Source organism: Coregonus clupeaformis, unplaced genomic scaffold (assembly GCF_020615455.1).
Source record: "Coregonus clupeaformis isolate EN_2021a unplaced genomic scaffold, ASM2061545v1 scaf0408, whole genome shotgun sequence".
NCBI lineage: Eukaryota > Metazoa > Chordata > Actinopteri > Salmoniformes > Salmonidae > Coregonus > Coregonus clupeaformis.
The window spans coordinates 53565-76260 of NW_025533863.1; the positions used below are offsets into that span (position 1 = coordinate 53565).

General features: G+C 44.1%; 1 protein-coding gene across 1 annotated transcript in view; it reads left to right on the forward strand.

Moving 5' to 3' along the window:
• Positions 1-22652, forward strand: part of LOC123484693 (nuclear factor of activated T-cells 5-like) — a 55142-nt gene extending 32490 nt beyond the window's left edge. Inside the window, 16 exon segments of the mRNA XM_045215254.1 lie at positions 1870-1998; positions 11410-11496; positions 11499-11528; positions 11531-12083; positions 13283-13472; positions 14396-14586; positions 14800-14972; positions 16189-16323; positions 16453-16505; positions 18726-18858; positions 19475-19543; positions 19691-19794; positions 19936-21379; positions 21382-21882; positions 22021-22277; positions 22483-22652. Of these exon segments, the coding sequence (XP_045071189.1) occupies positions 1870-1998; positions 11410-11496; positions 11499-11528; positions 11531-12083; positions 13283-13472; positions 14396-14586; positions 14800-14972; positions 16189-16323; positions 16453-16505; positions 18726-18858; positions 19475-19543; positions 19691-19794; positions 19936-21379; positions 21382-21882; positions 22021-22259 (4031 nt within the window). The 3' untranslated portion in view covers positions 22260-22277; positions 22483-22652.
• The last annotated feature ends 44 nt before the right edge of the window (positions 22653-22696 follow it).

Here is a 22696-nt window from a genome sequence, read left to right on the forward strand (position 1 = left end):
TATTGAATCGTTGTGAAAAGGAAAGATGCACATTCCTAATTTATAGCCTAAAATGGGCCCATTTATTTGTTTTCTGAGAAAATGTGAATGTGATCAAATTTGGTTTATATTCATACTTTAGGAGGCTAGGCTACCTAGGCCTTTTTAATCCAAAATTATTGACTGGAATGAATCAATCAACAAAATAGTGATTACTTGCTGTATGAGTATCTTTTTAATTACAGATGCAAAGGCCTACACAATGCAACCCTGCATACAGCGAGCTCAGCCCTGTTTGTTGTTTTGTTTGTTTTTATCCAATCGCAGTTGTCTCTTAGTCTGTGTGAACGGTTGTAATGTTTTCATCCTCCTTAGGGCCATGAGTTTTTCCATTATTATATATATATATTTTTTTAAACATGACTTGATTAGAAAGATTATCTGGTCCCATTATAGCTCATATAAAACAGTTTTTTACTATGATTTATTACTATGTCATACACTTCAAATAGGGTCCGGAGTTGGTTAGGTTAGCCTACTACCAGATCAGGAAAAACTCTAGGCCCCAGGAAAACAATTGCCCCCACCACCACTCTAGGACCTGTGGTGCCACCTCTGAAATCACCACACAATGTTACAAATGAAAAAACATATCCTATTTGTATGTTTTTGGTGGGATGGGCTTCCATAATTTTAACATGGCTCAGTGCAGTCGGCACCTACTGCGACAATTTCAGAATGTAACAGGCTTTTACTGCAATTTCAGGTAAAAAATCTATAAAACAAGTCTCAAATATTAGGAAAATGTCTATACATTTCAGCTGTTTCAAAAACATTGCTCTGCTATTGCCATTTATACTGTAGGAGTGTTGGGCTGAACGAGACAATTGTGTTCACACTGCCCTGCTTCAAGGGGGGCAACTGTTGGACAGGTGTCATGCGCTACCTCCGAAGGTAGCGGTCGAGACAGTCCCGTGTAGCTCAGTTGGTAGAGCATGGCGTTTGCAACGCCAGGGTTGTGGGTTCGATTCCCACAGGGGGCCAGTATGAAAATGTATGCACTCACTAAAACTGTAAGTCGCTCTGGATAAGAGCTTCTGCTAAATGACTAAAATGTAAATGTAAGTAGTGTAGCGCTTGAAGTCACCTCCCTCCACACCCGGCCTCCTCCAGTCCTCCTCGACCCTTTGGCTTTCAGTGTGGTGCTCATCAGCATACTAAACATGGCTCGGGGGCATTGTGCTCTTGTTCCCCTAAATAGCTCCCTGCCATTTTGCAGGGAGGGGGCCGAGCGAGACGTCCCAGGCCCCTGGCACAGACACGTGGTGATGGGGGTTGGTAGGTGTTGTGGGCACCGGGCAGCAGCAGATAGGCCAGGCTGTGGAGACATGGCAGGAATCTGGACTGGGGCTGTATTTATCAATATGCTCTTGTTGTTATAGTACATTTATAAACTGCTAGGCCATTTTCCAGAGTGATGGCCAGGCAGGACAATGCTCTGGGCCTGGTACAGGGTCAGTGTCAACCGCCAAAGGCATGCTGTACCATGTTTACGAAGGTTATTGTTTTTCGCTGTTGAAAGTTTTGCTTGATGTGTATAAGGAGAGCCTATAAGTGAAAGGGAAAAAAGATCCGAACTCACAGAATTGTATTTTACATTTTTGAAAGTTGACCATCTTACTCAAATTTTGAAAAGGAGGAACTGCAACTTTGCTGTATTTACAATTGTCTTCTTGAATTCTGAAAGAGCTTCATCTACAGTAAATCTGCTGACTTCTTTGCAAGTGCTCCCATGCTGTGAGATTATGAACAGCCTTTCAAATCCTTGCAAAGGGACTTGACTCACCTTCTGAACCCCCCCCCCCCACTCCTCTTTCTCTCTGTCTACAGAATCAGTGTATGACCTTCTCCCCAAAGAGCTGCAGCTGCCATCCTCCACTCAGCAAAACACAGCAGCAGCCATGAGCCAGAAGAGCGGTGGAGAGGTGGCTCCTCCTCCCTCAGCTGCCCTTGACTCAGGTAAGCCCCTCCTCCTCTACCCCCTCTCCTCTTCTCTTCTGCCTCCATGGTAACAGTGAGCAGTGCTGGTAATGGTTCCATCCTGTTTCCTGGAGTCAACCCTTCTTTAGGCTACCTGCAAGACCACTTCCAACTACATTAGGGGTAGGCAGCACACAGTCTGTACCTGTAGGCTTACACCTGCATGTAGAGAGTACAGCCAACCCTCCATATTTCATATTATGCGTCCATCACATGCCTTGACAAATAGGCATGGAGCAGCTGCTGAAGACCGGAGTTATGAGGCATTATTGCCCTCTCCCTCGGGCATCCTGTGGCCCTCAGCAAACACACTGCACACAGTGCCAGCCAGCCATCCCTGGGCCCTGGGGGCTTGCTCACGTCTCTGAAGACTGTGAACAGTTCTGACTGTGAGGGATGGGAATGACCTGTTCCTGTTTTTTTGTTTTGGTTTGCATTATCCCCTGGGTTTTACACAGAGATAATTATTGGAGACATGCAGAACTATGAGCACCCTATATCATGATCTGTTGGTGGTTGCTATAAACCTCACAGCTCAGATGTAATCAGCTCCAGCTGCAGCCCCCTTTTAGAACCCCAATCAGAGGGCTAGACTGAAAATGAGCAGTAGTAAAGCATTGCCTGGTTTTATGCTGACACAATGATTCTATACAGGGGCTATAGGATCCAAACATCTCTTTATGACATAGGCCTACAGGTTGCAAGCAGATCAGAAAGGCCTCTTTTTAATACTCTATGTGCTTTAGAGTATACATTTTTAAAGGTTTCCCCATCAGGGCGTAGCGGCTGTAACACACAAACAGAGTGGGCATTCTTTCTCTCCATAGAAATCCAACTTCATGATCCCAGCTCAACAATTGACTATAAGGATAAGCACTGTTTTGAGTGGTTGGGTTATGCCAAAACAAAGTCATGCCTACAGTCCTTGCTGGGAACACTGTGCCTTGCAGTTGGAGTCTAAGGAAACCCTCTTCATTCCTTCCCATTAGAGGACACCCCTGATTCTTTCGGGGCACACAAGACCTACAGAGTCCCCATCTTCTTGGGCTGTCTTAATGATCTTCAATACGGCAGTCTCAGTCTATTTGGGGTCCACTAAATAATGAAAAGCAAAATGTACCCCATTAATTGACAATAGCAATTGGCTTCCAGTCTGATATGGTACATTTGTGAAGATAAACGTTATAAAAATGCTAACCATCTCTCTTTGGGACAAGACACAAGTCAGAAGCAGGGTACAAAACCATTTCGGTACTGCTCACAAAAGCATTGTTTGAGATCCAAAAATTCAGTGATATCTCCTTGCAAAATACCAGAAATATCACTAACTGTTTACTTATGTGTTTTGCAGCTATTTTGCTTAACCAGTTACTGACACCATGCATCAGTCTGTGTAAGGCTAAATAGTACATCTAGTACACTACTTGCACATAAGGAATCCAGAAAATCACTGAAACTAGTATGTTTGCAACTGTAGGCCTAAATGTTAATTAACCCAATATCATATTCAAAGGAAGAGAAAAAATATCAAACAAAACTTGTCACAACCTGAACATTCAAAATGCAATTCACTTTAGCTCTTTTTACTCTGCCCCTTACCAAAGTGTCCCGGTTTAGAGTGAGTTTCAGTAGAACCAGAAGTCTGTTGCCTTCGGACATCAGTGCTTCAATGAAGCCAATGCAGCCCTCAGACAAGGCGGGACATACTGGCTGTAGCTGGAGGAAGGTGAAGTATTTTTCAGTTTACATGAAATTGAATTTGGGACTGTAGGTTTCACTGCAAATTGGCCTTACTTCTTCTGGCTATCTCTTCTTCTTTTCACTTTTATGTGAACTTTATTTTGTACCCCAAATCTTTGGAATCAAGTATTGAAAAAATAATTTGACATTAAATTGTAGGTTTTTATTGGTTCTCTGTCAAATGAGGACAACTCTTTAATTTTAGGCTGTCCAGCAGTTCAGGTTTTTTTTGGTCACACCAGCCAATTTTGGCCGTCGCTTTGGCTCTTTGTTCAAGTTGTTTCTCCCTCCCCATATCCCTGCACAGCCTTCCTCCGTTTGCCAGCCAGATAGCGCTCTGCTGAAGCATCTCTGCTCTGGAGCTGCTGCTTTGGCCTTTTTACTACTGTACTGTGTTGTTACTGTACTTTGCAAGGCAGGTGCATGCTGGCTGTGACATTACCCTACTCCAATCCTACGCCTGCCCTGCTACTGACACTGCTTTTTATAGCTTGGCCTGGCTGTCACCACATCCCTGATGCCAGTGTCCTTACTGTTTAGCTCTGTACGGCTGCACACTTCCCTGCCCCTGTTCCTATCCCTGTTCTTGTCCCTGTCCTAGCGCCCCTGCCTGTAACCTTAAGGCTTCATTACTTTTGTCCTGTTTGTCCTCCATTCCCTTCCCTGACCCCTGCACTTTGAGATATATGGAGATGTAGCATCACTCTAGGTTGGCTTCAGCTGTTATGTAGGAATGTCTGTTATTTTTAGTCAACTCTGGCCATACAAAATTCATATTGCTTTTACTTTGCTGATTAGCTCTCCCCTTTTTATTTTTCTAATTGATGTAACATGTCTGAAATGAGCATGAATTATTTGTTGTCTGAGGTCAACTTTCTTCCTTGCCTTTCAGTCAGTCTATATGGGAAAACGTGAAATCCAAATTGGTACTAATGCCAGGCCATTTTTAAGGGAGGTCATTTCAAATAGTGCACTTCACAAGAGAGTCTGTTTTTCAGTTTTAAGTAAGTAATTGCAGTGGGAGTCTTTTTATAGGTGTACACCCATTAGAGAGGGAAAGGACCTTATGTTACTTTTGCCCATAATTTCATCCAGTTGATCTTTAGGAATGTTTGTTCAGTTCATACCTTGCTATCCCAGCCACTCCTTCTCCTGCTTCCCACCCATGCCAAAGGGTCAGTTTGCTTGTGCCAACTTCGCTTCTGCATGAGTTTAAAGTGGAAATACATGTTATTTTACAAGCTCCAAAATGACACTCAGCCAGTACATTGAACAGCACCTGATCAATATCAGCATCCACACACCTCAGCAATATATTGACAAGTGAACATACTCCACAAAGTCTTTATGAAATGTTCTTCCTTTATTTGTTTCAATAATATTCAGCAAATGCACAAAGTGAATTGCTTTTTTGTTGATTGGATGCAAGTTGTTTTGCTATTAATGAACTTAACTTGCATTTTAGCTGGGCCCCACAAGCGTCGTGATGGGTTGTGTGACTGTGTCTGTCTATCAGTAGTGAAGACATTTAGTCCCAAGGGCTCTTAACCCATCAAAAATCACCCAGGGTGTCGAGTAGGTCCGTCTAAACTTTTAGACTTCTTATTATTTAAATTTATTGCATTTTATTGCATTTACAGTTTTTTGTATTGTATTGCCACTGAGTTTTTGATGTCAAAGTTTTGTTTCTTTAATTCTGTATTTAAATGGTAGTGGAACACAGTGTAGAAGGGGGTGGGGTTAAAGGGACATAAAAAAAAAACGTCATATTCATCTCCAGCACCACCCCAACATTAACATATGTGAAAATGGCGCATTTCTGTGTTTTGTAGTAAAAAAAAAAAAAGATAAAGATAAGTGTTTCCAATGACATCAACCAATTAGTAGGCAATGTCTACTCAAAATCTGTCCAAATCACACGATGCACACCGATGATGCCATTGGATACACTTATCTTCCACTATCTTTTTTTACTACAAAACATAGAAATGCACAATTTTCACATATGTTGATGTTGGGGTGGTGCTGGAGATGATGAATATGACATTGAAAAATTGTGAAGTTTCCCTTCAAGGGTTTAAGGGTAAAGAAAAGCAGAACTTGGGCTAGGATGGAACATGCAATGGTCCCATAGGTGGAGGCATGGGTCTTTGGTAATGCCATTTACAATAAGAGCAAATGTTCTATGTTTATTTCAAAATGTATTAAGTCTACGCTGTAATACACCTTGAATCCCATTGCCTCCATCTGCTGGGACTGTGCAATAATCACATTGGTTTTAAGAGCATGGTGATTTGCAGCCACTGAGCATTTTTGTTGAGTGGAAATTGGTAGGGTTTGTGGAAAGAATAGCCTACATAAATTGAATGATATACTACCGATACTACCATTTTATGGCCGAAACAAATAGTTACAGTGCCTTTAGAAAGTATTCATACCCCTTTACTTATTACACATTTTGTTGTGTTAAAGCCTGCATTTCTCTCACCCATCTACACACAATACCACATAATGACCAAATGAAAACATGTTTTTAGACATTTTAGCAAATTTATTGAAAATGAATTACAGAAATATCAAATTTACATAAGTATTCACACCACTGAGTCAATACTTTGTAGAAGCACATTTGGCAGCGATTACAGCTGTGGGTCTTTCTGGGTAAGTCTCTAAGAGCTTTCCACACCATTTTTGTATATTTTATGATTATAAATTATTTTATATAATTGTATTAAAAAATTAAAATGTAAGTACTGTCAAATTGGTTGTTGATCATTGCAAGACAACCATTTTCAAGTCTTGCCATAGATTTTCAAATATATTTAAGTAAAAACTCGGCCACTTGGGAACATTCACTGTCTTCTTGTCAAGCAGCTCCAGTGTAGATTTGGCTTTGTGTTTTAGGTTATTGTCCTGCTGAAAGGTGAATTAATCTCCCAGTTTCTGGTGGAAAGCAGACTGAACCAGGATTTCCTCTAGGATTTTGCCTGTACTTGGCTCCATTCCATTTCTTTTTTATCCTGAAAACCCCCCCAGTCCTTAATGATTACAAGCATACACATAACATGATGCAGCCACCACTATGCTTGAAAATATGGAGCGTGGTACTCAGTAATGTGTTGTATTGGATTTGGCCCAAACATAACACTTTGTATTCAGGACAAAAAGTTAATTGCTTTGACACATTTCTTTGCAGTATTACTTTAGTGCCTTGTTGCAAACAGGATGCATGTTTTGGAATATGTGTATTCTGTACAGGCTTCCTTCTGTTCTCTGTCAATTAGATTAGTATTGTGGCATACCTATAATGTTGTTGATCATCCTCAGTTTTCTCCTATCACAGCCATTAAACTCTGTAACTGTTTTAATGTCACCATTGGCCTCATGGCGAAATTCCTTAGCAGTTTCCTTACTCTCTGGCAACTAAGTTAGGAAGACACCTGCAACTTTGTAGTGCCTGGGTGTATTGATACACCATCGAAAGTGTAATTAATAACTTCACCATGCTCAAAGGGATATTTAATGTCTGCTTTTTTTATTTTTACCAATCTACCAATATGTGTCCTTCTTTGCAAGGCATTGGAAAACCTCCCTGGTCTTTGTGGTTAAATCTGTGTTTGAAATTCACTGCTCAACTGAGGGACCTTACAGATAATTGTATGTGTGGGGCACAGATATGAGGTAGTCATTCAGAAATTATGTTAAACACTGTTATTGCACACAGAGTGAGTCCATGCAACTTACTATGTGACTTAAGTAAATGTTTACTTCTGAACTTATTTATGCTTGCCATAACAAAGAGGTTGAATACTTATCGACTCAAGGCATGATTTATTGACTCAAGCTTTTCATTTTTGTAAACATTTAGAAAAACATAATTCCACTTTGACGTTATGGGGTATCGTGTGTAGGCCAGTGACAAATCTCAATTTAATCCATGTTAAATTCAGGCTATAACACAACAAATTGTGGGAAAAATCAACCGGTGTGAATACTTTCTGAAGGCACTGTATATAATTGGTTCATAATATACACCATTTTATGTGTGAAGTTCTCTAGCTTCAATCTGTACTTTGTCCCTCTGGATGTCTCTGTACCAAACCTCCTCAGAGTAATTATACATGAAGCCTTCAACCTTTTTACCTCCATCTCACTTTGAATCTTGAATTGCAATGCATTTCTTAGCCAGGGTATTATGCACAAACAGAGCAGGTGATGACTAAAAATTCTAACAAGAAATGAATCCTGAATCTCTGCCCTTCAAGTCAGCCATTTTGGTGGTTATAGCTGTCTTATTGGCCAGCTGTCTTTTTCTTTTAGAATGGATGGGCTCCTATTGAACAGGATGTCTTCATTACCACCTGGCGTTCAGCATTTCAAGGTTATCAGATGTACTGTGCTGTTTGCAGGTATAATAGTTTGTCAAGATCAAAAGGTTTAAAACCAGGCAATGCTTTATGAGGGCCAGTTTCCTGGACCCAGATTAAGCCTACTCCTGGATTAAAAAGAATCTCCATTGAAAGTGCTTTTTAGTCCAGAAATAGTCTTAACTTGACATGATGATGACCAAAGACACATTAGGCTTTAACGAGGCTAAACAACAGGGGGTTAAAAGGTGTCTGTAATAAATGCCTCTTCCTGTGGCCAGGTGCCTTTCTCCTGTGATAAATCAGACATCCTGATTTAAATTATTTATACCCTGGATAAAGAGAGGCAGCAGTGCTCTCCTCCATCCTACCTGTAGGTGTCTGAGTTTACTCTTCTTTAAGACCTGGCTACATTTTAAACAAACTATCAGCCTTGCGTGTTTAGACTAGAAGGCTAATGGTGGCGTGGGAGAGACAGAGAGGGAGATTCTATCCAACAGCTCTACTGCTCCACAGCACAGGCCAAAAACAGGGATTTCATTCTCTCCCGCAGCGTTTGCTGTCCTGCCATTTATTACACGGTCGTCTTTAGTTTCATTACACTCAAAGCAGGGCAACTTGTTTTTAGATTAGAAAAAAATTGATTACCTCCTTCCTCTGGAGAGATAGCATGACATAAAAGGGCAGTTGTTTGAAATGTGTACACAACTCACGGATGGGACGATTTACTCAGGCATATTTGCCAATGTACAGTAGTCTACAGAAAGCTTTTAGGCCATATAAATAAGTCAGGAGGGAGCAGAGGAAGAGCTGTGAACCTTTACAAAGCTGGAGGGGTTTACTGGACTGGGTTTCTTTGAGGCCTTTGTTTCTCCAGTGTTTTTAAGTGTGGTGAGAGGGCGCTCAAAGTGGCTGCAAATCATTCACTGTGGTTCCAATCTTAGTAGGGCCTATATGTTTCTCATGTTTGTTGCTCTTCTAAAAATCTGCATGAACTGCACATCATGAAATGTTTCAAAGGAAAGCATCATAGTTAGATTTTCTACTTGACATAATTTTTTAATGAACTAATCCTTCAGCATTTCAAAACCACTGTACTGTTATGTTTATTCTTGTTTTTAAACTGATTTTCATTTGATATTACATGTTGATATTACATGGTTGTGAAAATGGAACTAGTTCTTTTGCATCCTAGGATCTGCATATGGAGTCTGTGGGAGGAAGTTTACAGCTGCCATGGGGAACAAATTGCTGTCTTGCTGGATCCCAATTGAACTAAAACTATTCCTGTCTCTTGAATAAAAAATGTAAACTATAATCTATTGGGTAAAATAGCTGCTCCCTACCATCTGCAATCAGGTGAAAGTTTTTTGTCTGTTTGCTAGATTGTATGGATTTCCGCAAACAGAAGCAATGTGCTGTAGGTTTTGAAAGCATTCTTGTTCACCAGAGCATAAATAGATGTATGGCTTTATCCATTTCTTCTGTTTATCATGGCTACTCTTCAATAAGTTCAATCAATTTAGCCATAAAAATTAATTTGAGAAAAATATAAACCTATTAAAGCAAAATTGTGCTTCACATTGTTGCACTCTGGCATGGTTCCTATATGTGTGCATTTGGAACAGGAAAAGTGAGAGGGCTTGTGGGTGGAATGTAAAGTGACTGGAATTTCCTCATAGACAATGCACCACATTGGCTTGTAATGAGTCATAGATATTTGGCATTCTTCAGATTACCATCAAAAAGCTATCTTATTTTTCAGTCATAAGGACTGTAACTACAGTTTTGAATGAAGTGTAGCCTAGTTGCACCTCTTTTTTATTTTTTATTGTTTTTAATTGACATGTTGAATTCAGCGTATCGATATAGGTTTTACAAATTAGGATAGCTTGTCTGCCTGTCCTCTCACTCCCCTCCCTTCTCCTGCAACAGTCTTCAGGTTTTCACCTCCATGCTCAGACCTTAGCCTAGTGCTAGGCCCTTAGGCTACCAAGGCTTCCACTTCTTCCATCATATCTCTAGTAGACAGTCAGGTATTGCTTGTTTGTAATGCTTTATTTCTTAACATGGGGTGTGATAAGCTTTCTCCAACTCCATGTTTTTGTTGCCCTTTTATGCCAGGGACAAGCCCTACAGTAGCCAAACAATCCAGTTTGTCATCTTCCACTTCTGTGCAAACAATCTACCATGTAGCATCTGCCATTTCACCTGCTTGAAGCTGCACTGTACTGTACCCTGCATTGAAGACCTGATAACTAGGAATGCTTTTTGAAATGTACTCAACATTTGCTGCTATTTTCAACCCTGGCTAAGGTTTCCTAAATTGTCTTAGGAGGACTTTCAGAAAAACATATTGAGCAGGAATAGAATGAGACCCTTGAATGACGGTTCCATTTTCACATACTTTTTGTTCAACATAGGTTTTTATTACATTTGAATGTTCAGCTCTTATTGCTCATTCGCTGTCTCGTTTTTATTCCAGGAAGTTCCCTCTGAAGCAGGGAGTGTCTGCATATAAAATGGTCTGCAGTTCTCTGCTTCATAGGTCAGAAGCTTGTTTATCTTGTCTCTGTGGCTACGCTCAGTCCCAACTAAATTGTTTGAACCTGTATGAAAAAAAGCTCCAATTGGCACGCATCATCTTACACACCAGATAATCTTAATTTCATTTGAACATCCCTCTTCATGTAGATTTCCCAGTTAATTGCTCAGTCCCAACTAAATTGTTTGAACCTGTATGAAAAAAAGCTCCAATTGGCACGCATCATCTTACACACCAGATAATCTTAATTTCATTTGAACATCCCTCTTCATGTAGATTTCCCAGTTAATTTCTGTTCATGGTAAATGCTATTGAAAATCAAGTCCCAGTGTCACTGAAAGATGGCTAAAGAATTGGATTACTTCACGTTCTGGGGTACTATTTTTTGCAGATTGAATTAGAAACTGAGTATCAATTTCAGATAATTAGATATTCATGTCAGAAGATTCATGACTTTCCATTTATATCATATCCTATAATATGACCCTTTCCCCCATTTTTGGGTCAGAACACACATGTACAAACATACTCACCTACACACACTCATACTCACACATAGACACACTTACACATCATGATGCAATAAAAGAAAAGTGAAAATTATAATTGGATGACCAAAGAAAAGCAAAAACTAAAAAAACTAAAAACAATCATGCACAAATTTCGCTGCTTGAATGGGACTGCTAGCCAATGCTGGTTGAGATGCCTTTATTTACTGTCCAATTGTATGCACTGTAGATGCCACCACCGTCTCCTCTTCTATGACCATGGGAGGCCCTCGCAGTGCTTTTCCCACCTCTTCCAGCTCCACCATGCACTCCACTACTCAGCCACCGACCAGACCTCTGCTCACACCGGCACGCCGCTCCAGACGAAGGTGTAAGTAGCAGAGTGGTGGCAGAGATGCTTGGCGCTGAGGGCGGGACTGGCAACAGTGGGAGTGCTGGTGGCGGCAGGGCTGGCGGCGAGAAAGGAGGAGGGGCCGGATCCCTAGGAGGAGGAGGAGGAGGAGGAGGAGGAAGAGGGGGGGCATCCCAGGAGGCCCAGCAGCACCACCAGATGACCCCCTCCAAACGGCGGACGGTGCTGAACATCTCGCCTCCGCCCGAGGACCTGTTTGATGACAGCTGCATGTCCTGCCAGGAGGATCAGCTCCAGGACTCAGAGCAGAGCAACAGCATCTGGATGGATGACTCCGCCTCCAACTTCAGCATCGTCAGCTCCAGCTCCTACAACGACAACACAGAGGTGCCCCGGAAGTCCCGCAAGCGCACCCCCCGCCAGCGACCCGGCCCCAAGCCTGCCTCGACCGAGGAGGCCAGCATGGACGTGTTTGATGCAGACAGTGCCAAAGGGCCGCACTTTGTGCTCTTGCAGCTGGGCTCAGACAGCAAGGCCTGTACCAAAGGAAGGTGGGTGCCCCTGGATCTCTTTTACAGTGAAATTAGCCCATGTGGAAACCTATCTAGCCTACTGTTTACTTCCTTTTGGTCTGCAGAGTTAACTTTCCTTTTCTTTTACATCTCTGATATAGCTCTATGGAAGTTGTGGTTAAGTTTCAGTTCTCAGTTTGAATCTTGAACATTTAAGACAAGTTACATGTCAGAGAAAGTGATTAATTCATAGAAAAACACTGATAGACTTATACCATTGAAATTGGCAGTGGCCATTTACAATTACAATTGAATGGACATCTCAACAGAACTGTTCATTTTATACCTTGCCTGATTTTTGAAGAAGTTGATCTAAATTAGCTCCATACTTATTCCCATTGTTAAGAGGTGTAAAACCACTATACAACAAGCAGAAATCGTACCAAACCACTGGCTGAACGTTTTCCTCTGTGCTTGAAGAAGAGCGGGCAGATCAGAGGCTAGGGAGGGGCAGGATACCACAGCACAAACAATGGTCAGCCATGGTGAATCACACTGAGCCTCTTTTGAAAAGCGTTGAGAAAGCAGAGCAGATTAAATAAACTGATAAGTCTGGATCCCCTAAGAGGTTCTGATGGACTCTGCTTGGTAGTGGGCCTCCAAACTCTGCATTGCTCGCTAGTGTCACTGGGAAACCATGGCAACTATTTGGGGATCCCTCACTAGTCTCCTGCTGCTCTCTAGTTCCAAATACCCCCTATGCTCCACCATACACACACACTCACACACACACACACACACACACACACAAACACAAACACAAACACACACAGATATTTGCTGGTGGGGTCACAGCTTGGCTGGAACTTTGATAGTAAGTGGACGGTCTCCAAGTCCTGTCAAGTTCTCTTCCACCGAGAGGACGTTTGGTGCCAGCAGTGGAGCTGCTCTTTCCTCCCCTTACATAAATGAACACAAGGAGGAGAGTAGGAGTGGGGGTGAGGGTTGCTGCAAGTGCCACCCAACGCCAAGTTGTGCACCCTCAGTCCCCAATGATTACAAGGACACAGGCAGGGTTAGGGTTAGCAGGGGACAGTGCTGTGAATGAGTGAAAGGAAACAGTCCCCTGCATTATATATAAGCAAGCGTATTGTAGTCAATGGTAGTGTTGCTTGTTTCAATGTAGGTTGTTTAGGAGCTGTTGGGCTGACACTGTAGCTAACCAGTCTGTCTTGCAGTTCGGCAGATGGCCCCCAGACAACCCATCAGAAAGGGGGGACCCTAGCGAGCCAGTTCCCTCAGAAGAGTGAGGGCAAAGAGCTGAAGATCCTGGTCCAGCCTGAGACCCAGCACAGAGCCCGCTACCTGACTGAGGGCAGCAGGGGGTCAGTGAAGGACCGCACTCAGCAGGGCTTCCCCACCATAAAGGTATGCCTTAAACCAACAACAAGAACAGAGGTGCTGGGCTGGGGCCTCTAGGGCTTTTTGTGGACAGTCAGTGCCCCATACACTGTTCACTGTTTTGACTCTACCCCTTTGTAAGTATGCCTTTATCTGTCCTTCACCAAACGCCACCATCAACCTGCTCCATACTCATTGTTACATAACACCTCTACATTGGGTTAACATGCTTAAGTCAGTGATTCAGTGATTGTCACAGGCTATGTAGAAACTTGTATAAGTAATGCAACGTATCAACCCCAGGGTATTTTCTTTTTATGAAATAAGGTTTTATAGCTAGCTGTTACAACACACCTTGTAAGGCAGCACTCAGTTGGTAGAGCATGGCGCTTGCAACGCCAGGATAGTGGGTTCAATTCCCGGGACCACCGGTACGTAAAATGTATGCATGCATGACTATAAGTCGCTTTGGTGCCTGCTAAATATTATATAACCTACATAAAAACAACAGATGTTCTTATCCACCGAGAAAAGAGGTAACTATCATTATTCTCTTGAAGTGATTACAACGTCAAATTGTGACTTTGTTTGCATTTTTTTGTCATATCTCTGTATCAACAATGCTATTCACAATGTATTGCATACCTCAAATGTTTTACTTAAAGTAAATGGCAAAACAGGCAGTTGTGCAGTTGCAGTTCTATTATCATAGAATGCTATAAGATATGGCATTATCATCTTACTAAGCAGAAAGCTGGCACTATCTATCACGTATTCACTTTTGTACATTATTTTAGCTGCACCCTTTTGGCTCTTGTGAAAACTATCACTTGCACAATACATTCAACGCTCGAAATTCTCTAGTAACTTACATAAATAGGTAGAGTTGACTTTGGAGCAGCTGCGCTATTTTCTGATCTGAGTGTTCTTTGTTTCCTTCTTGTCCACAGCTGGAGGGTGTGAATGAGGCAGTGGTGCTCCAGGTGTTTGTGGGTAATGACGCTGGGCGTGTGAAGCCACATGGGTTCTATCAGGCCTGCAGGGTGACGGGGCGCAACACCACAGCCTGCAAGGAGGTGGACACCGAGGGCACCACTGTCATTGAAGTGCCCCTGGACCCCAGCAACAACATGACCCTTGCGTATGTATCTGCTTATTGCCATAGCTGTTGCAATTCTGTAAAATCACACATAATGGAGACTGCTCCTCTTAGTCATCCTCCATTGGGAGTGTGTTAGTGGCTGTTTCAGTGTGTTAGGGGCTGTCGGGGGCTGTTGCAGCAGCAGCCGCTGGGGCCTTGGTCAGCAGGCCGGCCTGCCAGTCTAACAGCTGTGCTGTGTGTGTCTCTCTGCAGGGTGGACTGCGTGGGGATCCTGAAGCTGCGTAACGCTGATGTGGAAGCTCGTATCGGGGTGGCCGGCTCCAAAAAGAAGAGCACGCGTGCCAGGCTTGTGTTTCGGGTCAACATCCCCAGGCCGGACGGCTCGGTGCTCACATTACAGACACCGTCGTCCCCCATCCTGTGCAGTGAGTGGCTTTAGGTTATTCATAGCATCTGCTTACCGGAGTTCTCTCAGGAACGCTGTCGGAGCTCAGAGCTGACGCACGTCACCAGGGGATTAGGGGGAGGGAGAAAAAGTTCCTTCAGGGGGTTGGGTGGACAGGAGGAAAGTGAAAAGGAGCTTGGGTCAGGACAAGGATGTCAATAATGAAGTCTCCATTGGGAGCCGTTACTGTCAAAATTGGACTGGATAGCCTTATGAGCATTTGTAATATAGGTTAGTTTTTATTGTTTTCATCTTGTTTTTAAGTTCCAAGCTGAAGACTTGAACACTCTGAAGAGATGATTCAGTCTAGAAGTTCCATTTCTAATGCGTTATGTATACTTAGCAGATCGTTTTCTAATTTAAGTAAATGTTATTATTATTATTATTAAATGTTCAGAGATCATGTATATAGACTCTCTTCAGCGTCATGTGTTCCTCCTGTTGTGGGCATAGGGTGTGGCTGTGAGTGGCAAAAATAGGAAAGACTGCTCTGGGGTATAAGAAATTCTATTTGTCGGTGGTTTTAGAAGCAGAACTTCTCCAAAAAAATTAGGGAGAGAAAGAAAGGGGGAAGAAAGAGGTGTGGACTTCTATTGTTTACAATGTCAGAGTGCAATCCGACCAAGGGAAAATCTGGCCAGAAAATATAAAATATAAATCTCCAATGGCGTCTGTCTGTCTGTGTGTGTTGTGCTGTGCAGCGGGGTGGAGAGAGTGAGGAAGGCCGCGAAAACTGGGGAGGCGGAGGAGTAGGAGGAGTCTGAGCTTGTTGTTTATAGAAACTTGGGGATTTCTATTTGCCTGTGAGAAAGGGGGACTGCAACGATAGTGTCAACTTTACCTATAGTACAGTCATTTTACTGTCTGGATAATGATCATATACAAAAAAATAGCACATGCACATACACACATCTCAAGCACATGCACATACACACATCTCAAGCACATGCACATACACACTATTTTATTAATGCCAGCTCAGCTCACATTTTTCCTGGCAAAGCAATTAAAGCACAATTACTATTTCCCCAAGATTACATGTGTGCCTTCCAAGAAATCACAAGGTACTCTTGAGCAATTGGTTTAAGCTTTTCTGTTGGCATCCCATGGTTCCTCCTGAGAAGGCCAGCAGTTCTGTACCCGTGACAGAATACTAGTTAAAGAAGCCTGACAGTCTGTTTGTGTCTTGTCTACAGCCCAGCCTGCAGGGGTGCCTGAGATTCTGAAGAAGTCCCTCCACAGTTGCTCGGTGAGGGGGGGTGAGGAGGTCTTCATTATTGGGAAGAACTTCCTCAAGGACACCAAAGTCATATTTCAGGAAAATGTATCAGGTAGGCCTACACAACCAAGTATTGTCTGAAATCCATGTCCTTACTTTATATGAATAATGTAAACTTGGCCATTTTATATTTATTCCTTTACCTACCATACTAATGAAACCGATAATTTTTCCCCCTAAGATGAGAAGTCTTGGAAGGCAGAGGCTGAAATTGACATGGAGCTGTTTCACCAGGTAAATAAGATTATTCTCTGCTTATTGTGGTCCTAGAATGATTAATGCCAATGATTTTAATGGGTTGATTAGATAACAGCAGCCATTTGAGATTTGTAGATTTAGATGTAATCATCTTAAATTGCTACTCACTCAGTGAGGTGAATGGCCTCATTGTTTTGTGACCTAATTACTGTGAGCCACAGTGGTAAGCGTGTCTCAACAGTCCTGCATAAACCTTTGCCCTTGGGAGCCAGAGGGTCAGAGCTGTGTTAGCTAAGCCTCAATCAGTTGTCTGAGCCCTGAGGTGTTAGACGTCTTTCACATATTATTCACAATTTGTAACCAGGCAAATCATGTAAATTCACCACCACACCTTTTACTAGTCAGCAAAGTTAGAAAGGTGTTGTGTGTCTGAACTAGTTGACGTACGGAGTCCATTGTTTCTCTCTCTCTCTTTCAACTCTACATTGTGCTGACGTCGCTTGATTATTGAATCAAAGTAATTTTGCGCTTGCACATGTTTTATAAGGGATGTTGACACACGTTTGTCACATGACTTGATGTACAGTGGGGGAAAAAAGTATTTAGTCAGCCACCAATTGTGCAAGTTCTCCCACTTAAAAAGATGAGAGAGGCCTGTAATTTTCATCATAGGTACACGTCAACTATGACAGACAAATTGAGGGAAAAAAATCCAGAAAATCACATTGTTGGATTTTTAATGAATTTATTTGCAAATTATGGTGGAAAATAAGTATTTGGTCACCTACAAACAAGCAAGATTTCTGGCTCTCACAGACCTGTAACTTCTTCTTTAAGAGGCTCCTCTGTCCTCCACTCGTTACCTGTATTAATGGCACCTGTTTGAACTTGTTATCAGTATAAAAGACACCTGTCCACAACCTCAAACAGTCACACTCCAAACTCCACTATGGCCAAGACCAAAGAGCTGTCAAAGGACACCAGAAACAAAATTGTAGACCTGCACCAGGCTGTGAAGACTGAATCTGCAATAGGTAAGCAGCTTGGTTTGAAGAAATCAACTGTGGGAGCAATTATTAGAAATGGAAGACATACAAGACCACTGATAATCTCCCTCGATCTGGGGCTACATGTAAGATTCACCCGTGGGGTAAAAATGATCACAAGAACGGTGAGCAAAAATCCCAGAACCACACAGGGGACCTAGTGAATGACCTGCAGAGAGCTGGGACCAAACTAACAAAGCCTACCATCAGTAACACACTACGCCGCCAGGGACTCAAATCCTGCAGTGCCAGACGTGTCCCCCTGCTTAAGCCAGTACATGTCCAGGCCCGTCTGAAGTTTGCTAGAGTGCATTTGGATGATCCAGAAGAGGATTGGGAGAATGTCATATGGTCAGATGAAACCAAAATAGAACTTTTGGTAAAAACTCAACCGTCGTGTTTGGAGTACAAAGAATGCTGAGTTGCATCCAAAGAACACCATACCTACTGTGAAGTATGGGGGGGTGGAAACATCATGCTTTGGGGCTGGTTTTTCTGCAAAGGGACCAGGACGACTGATCCGTGTAAAGGAACGAATGAATGGGGCCATGTATCGTGAGATTCTGAGTGAAAACCTCCTTCCATCAGCAAGGGCATTGAAGATGAAACGTGGCTGGGTCTTTCAGCATGACAATGATCCCAAACACACCGCCCGGGCAACGAAGGAGTGGCTTCGTAAGAAGCATTTCAAGGTCCTGGAGTGGCCTAGCTAGTCTCAGATCTCAACCCCATAGAAAATCTTTGGAGGGAGTTGAAAGTCCGTGTTTCCCAGCGACAGCCCCAAAACATCACTGCTCTAGAGGAGATCTGCATGGAGGAATGGGCCAAAATACCAGCAACAGTGTGTGAAAACCTTGTGAAGACTTACAGAAAACGTTTGACCTGTCATTGCCAACAAAGGGTATATAACAAAGTATTGAGAAACTTTTGTTATTGACCAAATACTTATTTTCCACCATAATTTGCAAATACATTCATTAAAAATCCTACAATGTGATTTTCTGGAAAAAAAATTCCTCATTTTGTCTGTCATAGTTGACGTGTACCTATGATGAAAATGACAGGCCTCTCTCATCTTTTTTAAGTGGGAGAACTTGCACAATTGGTGGCTGACTAAATACTTTTTTCCCACTGTATGTCATTTTAAGCTTGGGGCTACTGTACATTTTTGTTAGCTAAGTGGATTTGTCTGTCATGCGTTTCCCCTCAGAATCACTTGATTGTGAAGGTTCCTCCATACCAGAACCCAGCCATCGCGTCAGCGGTATGTGTGGGGATCTATGTGGTGACCAATGCTGGCCGATCCCATGACGTGCAGCCTTTTACCTACACTCCAGAACCAGGTCTGTGATAAGTCAATGAACAAACGTTCTTCCTTTTACTCCTCCTGCGCCACCTTAAAGCAGAATTTCCTCAGAGCACGTCTTCAGCCACTCTAAATTACAACCATTACTCTACCACCACTACTGGATTAGGTGGATATATCCTCTAGCCTGCTCTAAATGTACCATTCCAGTCTTTGGTGCAGGAAGCCATGCCCACTCGGGAACAGAGGGGGATTTGTCTCCTCCTTTTCTCTCTCATCACTTCGTCGTCAAAACGTCCTTTGGGCACTGTGGCACGAACTGTCAATGAGCAAGCAGGAAGTGGCAGAGAAAGGAACTAAAACAATGAAACAAAACATGGAAGTGTAGATGATCCATCTAAAAAAATACCCTTTTATAGACAGTATGTACTAAACATGATACCGGATTAGGCAGCACCCTTTACAAAACAGTCAAGTCATACAGATTTATTCCTCATTGTTTTTCACTCTATACAGTAACATTTAATTTCATATTATATTTTTGTAAATGAAATCCTGACATGCAGAGGATGGAGAATGAGACAGGGTATGAAGAATAAGGTCATCTGATTTGCATGTCCATAACTCAACCTGCTTATTTGTGTATGTCTCAGTGGACATATCTGTGAAGAAAGAAGTCCCATCTCCAGGCAAGCCCTGCTCTTTTGATGAACGGATGAAAGGTAGAGTATATCTCTACCGTGCTGTACATGCTGTATCGTATGTTCTTGTTTGTAATGTATAGGTGTGTGTGAGGGGTGTCAAGTGTACTCCTGTATCTTGGCTTTCAGTATGACAAAATTGTAACATTGTCATTCACGCCCCTACAGTAATTGATGGTGCCTTGATGCCCCCAATGTTGCCTCTTGTGAAGAGAGAAGAGGTCACGCCAATGGAGGTTTCCAGCAACCTCACTTCTGCTGGCGTGTTCAAGGTAAAAGATCTACAAATGCATTCATCAGCCTTGGCCATGATAATGCCTCATTAAATAGTTGAACCATATCCATATGAACCATATTTTCCACCCAAAATATATAAAAAGCTAGCAAGTATCATTTGTTTTTTGTATTCTCAGCGGACCCCTGATGTCATGTGTTCGGCCCAGCAGACGCTGGACATGAGTTCCAACCTTCCCAACAACAGCCCGTTCTCCAACTCCTTGCCGCGGCCTGCCAGTGACCCTGACGAATCCCAAACAGCAGTCTTCAACAGTGCAGAGGCCCTGAGCACCATACAGAAGCAGGACATCGCTCCCACCAACTCCTTCCCTGTGCCTGCAGACTCTCTACTCCAACCTGGGCCTCAGCAGTTCCTCCTGGAGCCCAGAGAGGGGCTGGGGCAGGACAGGGCCGGCAACAACGCTGGGGCGGTAGGGAGGCTCGGTCAACTACTGGAGGCCCCTCAGCCTGCCCCCCAGCAGCACCAGCTGCCCATATTCCCCCCAGACGAGGTGGCCCAACTGGAACAAGCAGTGAGACAACTGCAGGCCAAAGGGTACTGCAGCCAGCAGCAACAGCGACAACAGCAACAGATTCAACAACAACAAATTCAACAACAGCAGCAACAAATTCAGCAACAACAGCAACAACAAATTCAGCAACAGCAACTACAGCAACAACAACAGATTCAACAACAACAAATTCAGCAACAACAACAGCAACAACAAATTCAGCAACAGCAAATTCAACAGCAACAAATTCAACAGCAGCAGCAGCAACAACTTCAACACCAGCAGCAACAACAGCAACAGCAAGTGTTGGAGAACCTGCAGCTGTTTCAGTCACAAATGCCCATGCAGTGTGGCATATTCCAGGGCGGTTCTCGAGGTGAGAACACTGAACAGCAGGGTTCCCAGCAGGGCATGGTGCAGAACCATGGTTCCCTTTTTCAGCAGGCCCAACAGCAGCAGCAACAACAGAAACAGCAGCAGCAAGCAGCGCTCTTTCAGCAAGCTAATGAGCTCCTCTCCATTCAGACCAACTTCCTCCAGCAGACCCCTCCTCATCCCTCTCCACCCCTCTTCCATAACCCCAGCCCCCTGGCTGAGGCACAGGACCCACAGGGGGCGCTGTTCCACACTCAGAAGGCCTCTCCCACCCAGGAGCAGGTCCAGGCAGCCCTCTTCCAGAACACCCTGACAGTGTTGAGTAGGACCAGCCTCTCCCCAGAGCAGCCCCCCTCTGCCGCCAACCTGTTCCTCCCCCAGAGTGCCCTGCCCGGGCAGCTCTCCGCTAACGGCAGCCAGCAGCAGCAGCAGCAGCAGCTGGCCTTCCTCAGTGCCCTGCAGACCTCTGCCCCTGAGCCCCAGTCAGTGTTCCAGGCTCAGACCCAGCTTTCCCCAATCCAGCAGGGGACCCCCATGGAGCAGCAGCAGCCTTCCCAGCCTCAGCCTCAGCCACCTCAGCAGAACTCCATGTTTCAGAACATCTCCCCTCATCCACCTGCGAACACTCTCTCTCAGACCCAGCAGCAGCAGGCCGGCCTACTGTTCTGCAGCAACCCCCTCTCCACTCCGGAGCAGCCCCCAGTCTGCTGTTCAGCGGCCAGGGCCAGATGCCCCCCATGAGCAGCAGCAGCCTGAACTCTCAGGAGCCCCAGAACCCCTCCATGCTGTTCTCTCAGGCCAGCATGGTGACGGTTAGCCAGCAGGAGCCCTCTGAGCCCATGGCCTTCCAGGACCAGAGCCAGGTGGTGGGGAACCCCTCGGAGCCTCTCCAGCAGGGCCTGTTCCAAGAGCAGCAGCCCATGCAGCTGATCACCAGCTCCAACAATGGCCCAGAGCAGCCCGTCTCCCTCTTCATGCCCCAATCTAACATGGCTGCCCTGCAGGGTGGCATGGCTGCCCAGGAGCTCCCGCAGACAGGCATCTTCAGCACCCAGAATGGGGTGGCAGGCCTGCAGACCACCACCTCCTCCCCCGTGCAGCAGCCAGGGTCTCTGTTCCAGACAGCAGTCAGTGGGACCCTCAACCAGCCCAGCCAGGCCCAGCAGCCAGGCCTCTTCCTCTTTGGGATTCAGAACGGTAAGGATTCATGATTATGATTTCTGTCCTTTTATCAAATGTCGTCTTTTTTAGTATACTCCAGAAAACAGTATGATGCTAACATTTAACATTTCATGTGGCATGTAGTCAGTGAATACCCCTTTCTTCCCCATACAGAGTGTGGCCAGCTGATAAACTCTCCTGGAACCACTCTGTCTGATCAGATCATTGCCATCAGTCAGTCTGGTCAGAACCAGAGAGAGAGCGAGGCCCAGATTCAGTCGCTGCTCAACCAGTCCATGTCTGAGTCAGGGAGCATGCAGAACAGCATGACCGCCTCCCAGAACATGGAGAAGATAGATGACCTGCTTGTCAGCTTGCAGGAGCAGGGCAACAACCTCACTCGCTCCTACTAGGTCTACTATAGGTTTCAGGTGAATGCTCATCTCTATATAAACATTTTAAAAGTTTGGTTTGCCAATTTGTTTAAAACGGCTGCTTTTGTTGTTCAGTTTAAACATCTTGAGGGTATCTCAGAAAGCAGGATTAACCTGTTGGAATTCTAGTTCAAATTTGAATTACTGACTACTGTTTACATGCTCCTATGTCCTTTAAACATGTAATTGCCCCTCCCTTTAGGAGCCCAGAAGACCCCCAGTGTGGACCCCCATTACAGACGGCAGAAGACCCCCAGTGTGGACCCCATTACAGACGGCAGAAGACCCCCAGTGTGGACCCCCATCATAGACGGCAGAAGACCTCCAGTGTGGACCCCCATTACAGACGGCAGAAGACCCCCAGTGTGGACCCCATCATAGACGGCAGAAGACCCCCAGTGTGGACCCCCATTACA